General features: G+C 37.0%; 1 protein-coding gene across 1 annotated transcript; it reads right to left on the bottom strand.

Annotated features, from left to right (window-relative positions):
• On the bottom strand, positions 1-10,583 carry LOC110452495 (serotriflin-like). Its single transcript, XM_021501056.1, has 8 exons — positions 10,480-10,583; positions 7,880-8,041; positions 6,414-6,629; positions 5,265-5,389; positions 2,600-2,694; positions 1,466-1,597; positions 1,197-1,226; positions 1-251 (listed from the first exon to the last, which is right to left on the bottom strand). The coding sequence occupies exons 2-8, from the start codon at positions 8,036-8,038 to the stop codon at positions 112-114; spliced, it is 897 nt and encodes a 298-aa protein (XP_021356731.1). The 5' UTR covers positions 8,039-8,041; positions 10,480-10,583; the 3' UTR covers positions 1-111.
• Positions 10,584-11,088: the final 505 nt, after the last annotated feature.

Below are 11,088 nucleotides of genomic sequence, written 5' to 3' on the forward strand. Positions count from 1 at the left end.
TTCATTTCTGGATGAGCGTCATTACCGAAATATGTTTATTTTGGTTATCAACGCGCTCTTTAATTCAAACAGAAGGTAAATAGAATGTTGACACCGGCTAGCGTGTTCCTTTTAGCAAAATCCACAAGTTTTCTTGCATGCTGTCTTCATGAATGGATTGGTGTTGCACTGATTTGTCTCTCGCCAGATGTCACACGCGAGACGACCGTTGTGGCGCATCTGGGCGTACTTTGACATGTCCTCGCATGGTTCTGTATATACAACAAAGTACAGTGAACTAAATTCTTACTTTAAACAACGAGGTATATATAGTGAACTGACTTTATACTTCAATTAAACAACGAGGTAAAGTAAACAGAAATCGTACTGAAATCTTACTTTAAACAATGAATTCACTTTAAACAATGACGTATAATTAACTGAATTCTTAATTTAAACAATGAAGTAGAGTGAACTGAACTCTTACTTTAACAATGAAGTTCAGTGAACTGAATTTTCTACTTCAAACTATGAAGTGCAGCGAACTGAATTCTTACTTTAAACAATGTAGTACAGTGAACTGAATTCTTACTTTAAACAATGTAGTACAGTAAACTGAATTCTTACTTTAAACAATGAAGTGCAGTGAACTGAATTCTTATTTTAAACAATGAAGTGCAGTGAACTGAATTCTTACTTTAAACAATGAAGTAGAGTGAACTGAATTTTCTACTTCAAACCATGAAGTGCAGCGAACTGAACTCTTACTTTAAACAATGAAGTGCAGTGAACTGAATTCTTACTTTAAACAATGAAGTGCAAAGAACTGAATTCTTACTTTAAACAAAGTACCAAATAATGTTTCTATTTCTATCAATTTTGATGTGGTCGAAAGGAATACCTCATTTTTCCTCTTTCTTTTTCCTATTTGCTGATTCTTTCACTTTCTTCAAAATTCATCACATTTTCAGAATTCCCAATTCCGTTATGTACATTTATTACCTATTAGAAAGTCTGAATGAAGCACATCTAATTACCTTGTATGGTTTTTTGATTGGCAGATTTTCATACGACAGCACATTTATCAGGATATTATCAGAAGAGTATGAAACGATTTGATCTTCGTAAGACATACTCATGGGTCCTTCAACATTATTTGATGTCAGTATTGCAAATGATTATCTAAACATCAGTTCAATACAATTAGGACTACTTACCATTGTGTTCCTCCTCTTCTCCAGGTTCCGCTGTAATAACATAGAATAACTTGTTATGGTACTTTACAAAACAACATGCACTACAATTCCAATCAACAACAACTTCAAATTAGATCGATTTTGTAACATCAATTATACACATTGAAAATCTAATCACGAAAATATTGGAAAATTGACATAACATGGAGAATACATCCGATAGCTCGCAACTAAAAGTTGACTTATAATAGGGACTCTTTCATTGTGACATTTAAACTATCCAGACTTACGGGTGCAGAGTTTGCATCCCTTCCTGCAGAATTTGTGCATAAACTTCGGGTTACTGTCGCATTCTCCCTCCTCATACCAGAAACTACAATGCTCTCTGGACTCAATGTTTGTACAAGGAATGACGCCTTCCCCTACAGGAAAAAATGTAAACAAAGACGTAGCTTTTAATCTAGATATGACGCCTTCTAATATAAGGTGTTGTGATACAGGATCAAAATGTAAACAATGATGTAGCGTTCAATCTAGATATGACGCCTTCTGATACAGGATAAAATTCTGCGTACCTTTAACAAGTATTCTTATTTTTTTTTATAGAAGAGAGATATGCATTAATTGGTGAATACATTTTTAGGAGGCACGGTAGACTAGAAGAAGGGGGCCGGGCTCGTGACCGAAGGGTTGCGGTTCGAGTCACGTCACGGCACTATATGTTGTATCTTTGAACAAGATACTTTACTCAACTTGTTCCAGTCTACTCAGCTGTAAATGAGTTAGTGGTTGGGAAGTGCTGGAATTGTTGATTGCTAGATGTTAGCGCCTACATGGTACATGTAACACCGGCTTTATGCTCCCCGTAAGCGGTATATAAGAACCTCGAATTATTTTTATTTATATTTTCACTGTACAGTTCTTAAATAAACCTACCAACAATCCATTAACAGCAAGAACTTTGACACGTGAATAGTTCCAGACCGGTTCGGATTTTTCCATCAGTCTGCAGTTTGAGTAATCGGTGACCAATCATGACATGATCTTAAATTAAAATTTTGACGGAAATTCCCGAGTGTTCCGTTTGACGACGGAATCGCCAATCATAGGAAGTAAGATCTTGTTTCCGTAAAAACGGCTATTCCGCCAATTAGTCAAATAGTTTGTTTGTTATCTAGTTTATACCGAATAGGACTACAAAGAACGATACACATATATTATCTTCGCTATTTTTAACGAAAAGATAAAGTTTGAAATGGATCTTTTTAACATTTATGAAGGTATGAAACACAGTTCCGTTCAAACATATTCACCAAGATGCGCTACCGCACATCACTGAAGAGGTTTAACAGAACTGAGTTTCGTACAATCATCAATGTTTAAAAGATGCATTTTAAACCTTAATTAATATCAAGAAGACTTACCGTGACAAAGACCATGAAGTGAGCAGGTTTGGCCCTTCAGACAAGAGGAACAAGGCTTTCCTCTTAGCCAGGGGAATGTCCCGTAATCATTTCCTCTGGAAGTGTACAAACATAACTCAAATCAAAGTACAAGTGATGCATCTCACCCGATATCAATTATTTGAAAAAGTAATGACATCAGGAGGCAAGGAAACACTAAACAAAAGTAATGACATCAGCAGCCGAGGAAACACCAAATAAACGTAATGATATCAGGAGCTGAGATAACACTAAACAAAAGTAATGACTTCAGGAGCCGAGAAAACACCAAATAAAAGTAATGAAATCAGGATCCGAGGAAACACCAAACAAAAGTAATGACATCAGCAGCCGAGGAAACACCAAACAAAAGTAATAACAGCAGGAGCCAAGGAAACACAAAAAACAAATGTAATAATATCAGTAGCCGAGGAAACATTAAACAAATGTAATGACATAAGGAGCCGAGGAAACACCACACACAAGTAATGACATCAGGAGCTAAGAAAACACAAAACAAATGAAATGATATCGGGAGCCGAGGAAACACCAAACAAAAGCAATGACATCAGGAGCCGAGGAAAACCCAAACAAAAGTAATGACATCAGGAGCCGAGGAAACACCAAATAAAAGTAATGACAACAGGAGCCGAGGAAACACCACACACAAGTAATGACATCAGGAGCTAAGAAAACACAAAACAAATGAAATGATATCGGGAGCCGAGGAAACACCAAACACAAGTAATGATATCAGGATTCGAGGAAACACCAAACAAAAGAAATTACATCAGAAGCTGAGGAAACACCAAATAATAAAATAATGACATCAGGAACCGAGGAAACACCAAACAAAAGAAATTACACCGGGAGCCGAGGAAACATCAAACAAAAGCAATGACATCAGGAGCCGAGGAAACACCAAACAAAAGTAATGACATCAGGAGCTAAGAAAACACAAAACAAATGAAACGATATCGGAGCCGAGGAAACACAAAATAAAAGTAATGACATCAGGAGCCGAGGAAACACCACACACAAGTAATGACATCAGGAGCTAAGAAAACACAAAACAAATGAAGTGATATCGGGAGCCGAGGAAACATCAAACAAAAGCAATGACATCAGGAGCCGAGGAAACACCAAACAAACGTAATGACATCAGGAGCCGAGGAAACACCAAACACAAGTAATGATATCAGGATTCGAGGAAACACCAAACAAAAGAAATTACATCAGAAGCTGAGGAAACACAACAATAAAGTAATGACATCAGGAACCTAGGAAACACCAAACAAAAGTAATGACATCAGGAGCCGTGGAAACACCAAATAAAAGTAATGACATCAGGAGCCGAGGAAACACCACACACAAGTAATGACATCAGGAGCTGAGGAAACACCAAACAATAAAGTAATGACATCAGGACTCGAGGAAACACCAATCAAAAGTTATGATATTGGGATCTGAGGAAACACCAAACAAAAGAAATGACATCAGGAGCCAAGGAAACACCAAACAAATGGAATAATATCGGGAGCCAAGGAAACACCAAACAAAAGTAATGACATCAGCAGCCAAGGAAACACCAAACAAAAGTAATGATATCAGGAGCCAAGGAAACACAAAACAAATGGAATGACATCAGAAGCTGAGGAAACATCAAACAAAAGTAATGGCATCAGTAGCCGAGAAAACACCCAACAAAAGTAATGATATCAGGAACTGAGGAAACACCAAACAAAAGTAATGACATCAGGAGCTGAGAAAACACCAAACAAAAGTAATGACATCAGGAGCCGAGGAAACACCACACAAAAGTAATGACATCAGAAGCCGAGGAAACACCAAACAAAAGTAATGACTCAAGCAGCCGAGGAAACACCAAACAAAAGTTATGATGTCAGGAGCTGAGGAAACACCAAACAAAAGTTATGATGTCAGGAGCCAAGGAAACACAAAACAAATGGAATGACATCAGAAGCTGAGGAAACACCAAACAAAAGTAATGGCATCAGTAGCCAAGGAAACACCAAACAAAAGTAATGATATCAGGAACTGAGGAAACACCAAACAAAAGTAATGACATCAGGAGCCAAGGAAACACCAAACAAAAGTAATGACATCAGGAGCCGAGGCAACACCACACAAAAGTAATGAGATCAGTAGCCGAGGAAACACCACACACAAGTAATGACATCAGGAGCTAAGAAAACACAAAACAAATGAAGTGATATCGGGAGCCGAGGAAACATCAAACAAAAGCAATGACATCAGGAGCCGAGGAAACACCACACAAAAGTAATGACATCAGTAGCCGAGGAAACACCAAACAAATGGAAATACTGTATACGAGAAGCTTTTGTCCAGTCTAATTGTTAAAATGTTATTTTAGCCCTTCACATGTTATTACTATGTTTAGTATGGTGTGTACTTATTTTCATCGTCCGGATATATTAGTTCTCATTATGGAGGGCAAATCAAAAGACGTTTATCAAACTGCGGCGAAAATTTTCCGGTATACAGTACAACAGGAACCAAAGAAACACTTAACCAAAAGGGATGATATCACAAACCAATGCATATTGGAAACGACACCGGACGTCTTCGAATTGTTTCTTACACGACCTGAAATCAATGAACTTACTTTGGGTCATAGAAGCAGCCGATATACCAGGCATTAGGGATGGTGGAAGTTGGATCCCACGGGACGTGAAAGGCGGGACAACGGACCATGGCACATCCTACTTTCTGCGTGTCTGCCCAAATCAGCTGAAAACAAATTACACAAACACAATGTACTATACTTACATTGCAATATAACAGTATGACACAGTGTGCTTACAATGAAAGGACCCTCAATATTAAGTACCTATCTGTCCTACAGCTACAACAAAGGAATATCAAAGTATGAATTGCCATTGGCTGTAGTCATTGGATATATATGTATCTATGTGTGTAACATAGTAAGGACGTGATATTACTAGGATTTGACCGTGATTTCAATGGCAGTTTTCGTCAATGAAACCGAAGACACTTGTGAGAAGTGACAGTCAATTGAGCAGGTCTTGTTGATCCTTACCTGTGGGAAGCGACAGTCCCTTGGGCAGGAAAAGTTGGTCCCTACCTGTGATAATTGAATTCCTTTGAGCAGGATTTGTTGGTGTCTACCTGCGAGAAGCGACAGTCCCTTGAGCAGGAAAAGTTGGTCCCTACCTGTGATAATTGAATTCCTTTAAGCAGGATTTGTTGGTGTCTACCTGTGAGAAGTGACAGTCCTTTGAGCAGGATTTATTGGTCCCTGCCTGTGATAATTGAATATCGTTGAGCAGGATGTGGTAGTGTCTACCTTCAAAAAGTGACAGTCCTTTGAGCAGGACATTTTGGTCCCGAACTTTGAAAAGCGACAGTCCTTTGAGCAGGATCTGTTGGTCCCTACTTGTGATAATTGCATTCCTTTGAGCAGGATTTGTTGGTGTCTACCTGTGAGAAGTGACAGTCCTTTAAGCAGGATTTATTGATCCCTACCTGTGATAATTGAATATCGTTCAGCAGGATGTGTCAGTGTCTACCTGCGAGAAGTGACAGTCCTTTAAACAGGACATTTTCGCCCCTATATGTGAGTAGTGACAGTCTTTTGAGCAGGATTTGTTGGTCCCTGCCTGTGATAATTCAATATCGTTGAGCAGGATGTGGTAGTGTCTACCTGCAAAAAGTGACAGTCCTTTGAGCAGGACATTTTAGTCCCGAACTTTGAAAAGCGACAGTCCTTTGAGCAGGATTTGTTGGTCCCTACCTGTGAAAAGTGACAGTCCTGTGAGCAGGATTTGTTGCCGTACCGGAAGTACTGAATCTCACTGTACCAGTCTTCCATTGATTTTTTAATGAGCTCTTCATTACTCTCTTCGTCAGTGTTAAAAGCCAGGTTCTCTCCGCGGCCTTTCATCTGGTGCTCAAAGGTACACGACGAGATCCAGTCGAGGGCCTCCTGGGCCAGCGTGTCATCCCATTCCTGTTGATAATAATATAGTCAAACATCACCAAACTGACAGAAAAGTGGTTATAGAGGTAAATTTGTAAACAGCCAGATAAACCATCAAATTGACGGGTAAGAGATTATACAGATAAAACTTTAGGATAGTTAAACAGTCAGTCGAATAAATTAAGTGTAAAAAAAGAAGTTATGTTTTTGGCGCGGAATTTCCTTCTTTTTACTGATGAGTCACGAATGGACAAAACGTCCGTATTTTGCAGTAAACGTATGCTGCAGTTAAGGTCCGTATGTTGCAGTTAAGGTCCGTATGTTGAAGTAAACGTTCGTATGTTACAGTGAACTTCCGTATGTTGCAGTAAATCAACAAACTGATTTTTGAAATAGTTTCTACCTTACTTTATGTTTCTAGTAATTGTTAACATGTTTTACTATTAACAGTCGAAGACAATCAAACTGACAGGTAAGTATTTATACAAATAAAAATGAAAAAACTGACAGGTAAGTAGTTATACAAATAAAAATGTAAAACTGACAGGTAAGTAGTCATACAAATAAAAATGCATGGTTATTTAGAGACAATTTCCATAAAAATATCAGGGAATTAGTAATACGTGTAAACGTGTATGGTTTCATGTACAATGTGTTTACGGTAAAAACTGTAAGTTTGACTGGTAGGTTGCTACTGAGGTAAAAAAGCAATTATACAATTAAGTGTTTTTTAAAGATAATTAACAATACAGGTAAGTACTGATACAAGTAAGTAGCTATATACAGGTAAATACTTACATATAGGGTAAGTGGTAAGAAGAATTGCTTAGTGCATTGCTATTTTATTTTCGCATTGATTTAGAAAGTAGAAATCCACGTAGTGCTAAACTTTTCTCTAGATCTGTTACCAACAGTTTGTAACCTTCGTCCTGAATGCACGTCTTTATATTTAAGGTGATATTTGCAAAAATAACCATGCATACAAGTAGTTTACCACGAAACCCCACAAAACATTTACATATTGTGCACTAATATGACGTATGGCATATAACACGAAACATATTTCATTAATATGGAACGTATCGTGAATCATTATTTGTTTAAAGGTTGTCTTTTTTAATATATCTTTAATGAAGTCCACAACAATAGATTATTATCTAAGCATAAGTTTTCAAGTTATCATGAAGTTGTGTTCACTGCTGAAATGTGCTAATATGGATTTTAGCAGTTAGATTATAACTTAAAGTGACTAAAAGTAAGTTATTTATATAAACACCTACTAATTCGTTCATATTGGCTCCGTGCTGTTTCTCTCTCATTGCATTGTGCATTTCCACGATGTACTCCCTCAGGGCCGGGGTAAACGGTACTTCAACTGCAAAGGCCCCGCCCACCAGCAGGCCCAGCAGGCCACATAAAAGCACCATCGATTGATTCATTGTCTGAAATAAACCCGTTGTCATCAAATGTGTAACAGCGTATAACTTGTCCGGGTTTGAGAGAGATTTGAAATGTATTTGTCAGAAAGCTAAGTGATGAGGGGACGTCGAGAAATCGGCGTCACGTGATTAAAATTAAAAAAATCTCTCTAAATATGCTTGCGGAACCCTCCATAGCCATGGAACCTTCGGAAAATGAAATGAGAATTCAATCGCATAACTTATTTACTTGAGTTAAAGAGATTAAATAAAAAGTGCGGATGATACATTCCACAAATGTATTTATAGCAAGATCGATTCTGGTGATCTCGAACCAAGACTGTTGCATGTATTACCATACAGTTGTATTTTTTTTTTAATTCATCAATTATCGATTTATTGATTTTTTAACCTATTTTTCTATGACAACCCAGAAATAGTGTGTGTATGAAGTATGAATTGAGAAAATTCATTATGAGAGACCTGTGCGATTTGAAAAAGCATGGTACTCGGAAAAAAAACAAATTCACGTGATGATGAAAATGTCAACGTTATAGTTCATTTGTTTCACTTTTAGCAAGCAAAGAAAGATAACTCCGACATTTATGGACGATAAAAACGTCCCATCAAGTGTTGCTCTGCAGATGTGTGAGGAATCAAGCCTACAGCTGATGCCAGTGAAACGCATCTTGAGCTTTTTATGACTCTATTTCTGGTTATTTTGCCATTTTTCTAGTTGCGTTTAGCTTACGCGAAGATAAAAGTCATTGTATGCTCTTACTGTTAAAGTACTTAATGCGATCACAAGTTTAATTTTCTAGGTAGAGTTACCTTACAGCTGTGGTTGTTCATCTTCGAAATCTCAAATAAAGTAAACTCTTCAAATACGACCTGACAAAATCGTAAGGTCATTGTCATTTACTACATTTGTAAGAACCAGAAATAATAATAAAAAAAAACACCAATCGCCAGGTTGATACATTGTACCTGTCTTAATAAGATAACAGGTAAGCTACAACCAAATTAAAGCCTGTCAATTTTACCGTTACACTGCCGAGCGATTCCTTCTAATTTGCATCAAAAAGGTATCATAGGTATGTAGGATTCTTGAACAATTTCCAAAATAGTCAACTCATATCATCCGCAAGGTGGCGCGCATGTGAGTCTTCGATTTGTTCATGCCATATTCCAAAGGTGCTGCTACAAAACCGAATGCGGAGAACCCTTAGATTTCGAATATGAGGATTTTGAAAACTCTTCGCTACGTGCGCATTCTCTTCATTTAAACACAATTTATTGACAAATGGATTGGGCACAAGTTCTTCCAACTTACTAGGCCCTCTCCCAACAATACGATATACAACAAGTACAAATATCACGTTATAACTAAAAAATAAACATATATTATGTACTTGATAATTGATATGTAAAACAGAAAGAGACAGGAAAGGGAGTGAGGGAAGTGGTAAAAAGGGGGATCAGTATAGAGGTGTTCTGGTTACATTGGCTGTCCACTAAATTGTTTCAAACCTTTTGGTAGATTTTATGTAAGACTGTACAGCGAGAATAATTCTCTTTTCAAAACAAACAAAAATACCTATGTGTTGTTTGTCTTCATCGGTATCAATTCGTAGATATCATAATTTAGAATAAAAAAGACATTTGAATACAGCAAAACAGCTAACAATAGGTCCGCAAACTTTCACGAGACATATTCAAATCCAGAGACTAAACGGAGAAAACAGAGACGACTATTTAACTGAGTGTAAGAAAACATATTATGATTAAGATTATAAAAAAATAACACGATTGAAAACGTTTACACGTACATAAACCAAATAAATTTACAATTGTTCCGTTTTCCATCCTTCATTATCCAATCCCTGTGGATTATCTAGGGCTACCGGTGTTTTGCGTTCTATAAGACAGATCTACTTTCAAATAAAAGAGTTCACCGGATTTTACCTATTCTTCGACAGGAACAGTCAATATAAATGACACAACCATAAGTCTCAGAACCTTTGTGATATATGACAAACAACTCAAATGCTATTTCTTTTCAAATACGAATCATTGTCAAAAAAACAGCGGAAACGAAAAAATAACTCTTCACGAGCCAAACTCATTTTGAGTCTTTTATCACTTTTATTCCAACATTTGTTGTTTTAATAGTTGTGCCTCACATATGCAACATGTCATTTTCCTCTTTTTAAAAGAAAAAAACTAATTAAACAATCCATTTTGGAAAGAAAAAAAAGAGAGCATTTCTTAAAAGAAATGAAAACATTATACTGAAATTAAAAGTTCAATCAATCGAACTTAATACGAAATACTATTCTATGTTGTTTGTTTCTTGCTTTTTTTTAAAAAAAACATTAAAATAACTTTTCTCGGTATTTCTGTTGAAAATATGTATTTTATCACATAAGAACATAAACTATGAGAATAAAACTTGTACTTACTGCTTTGAAACCGTAATGCGGTATTTCGTGAAGTCAGCTCTGCATTCTCGTGTTGTATGCTGAGACTGTGGGCGAAGTTGGGCGAATACAGCACTTATACTCCTCCCCTCCAAATCCAAAGATTGCGCACGCAGTTGGCACGTAGTACCCAAAAGGTCGTATAATGTGCGAGATGTAATCTCGAAGACCATTCAGATATCAAATGCCGCTTGGTATTATGGAACATCAATTATAGATACTGGTTAATTGGCGGAAGAATAATTATTCAAAGCTCCTTCCGTACCCAGGGTGACCTCTTTTTAGAGTATAAATTCCGTGTAATTGCTACGGAAAAATAATGTCGGTGGCTAGAAACGACTGTACTTCGTCACACAGACGCCTTGATCATTGTTTCACACAATAGTTTTTTTGCCGATACGTTGGACATAAGTACATACTGCACACAATACGGCCTTTCACATCGCAATAAATCTAGGATCGACGGGAAAATACTAACGAACGTAAAAGACAATGTTAAAGTTTCTATTAATAGGTAGAGTTGATATGGGTATATTATACGCATATGTACAGTGGACCTATTTGCATTTTGCTTGACAAGGCGTTCAAATA

The sequence above is a fragment of the Mizuhopecten yessoensis genome, unplaced genomic scaffold (assembly GCF_002113885.1).
Source record: "Mizuhopecten yessoensis strain PY_sf001 unplaced genomic scaffold, ASM211388v2 scaffold6719, whole genome shotgun sequence".
Lineage (NCBI taxonomy): Eukaryota > Metazoa > Mollusca > Bivalvia > Pectinida > Pectinidae > Mizuhopecten > Mizuhopecten yessoensis.

Bases quoted from the DNA above. Each gene is read 5' to 3' on its own strand.
- LOC110452495 (XM_021501056.1), bottom strand. From the start codon at position 8,038: ATGAATCAATCGATGGTGCTTTTATGTGGCCTGCTGGGCCTGCTGGTG. The intron at 6,630-7,879 runs GTAGGTGTTTAT...TATTATCAACAG, and splicing joins GAGCCAATATGAACGAATTA to GAATGGGATGACACGCTGGC. The intron at 5,390-6,413 runs GTAGGGACCAAC...ATTTGTTTTCAG, and splicing joins AGGACTGTCACTTTTCACAG to CTGATTTGGGCAGACACGCA.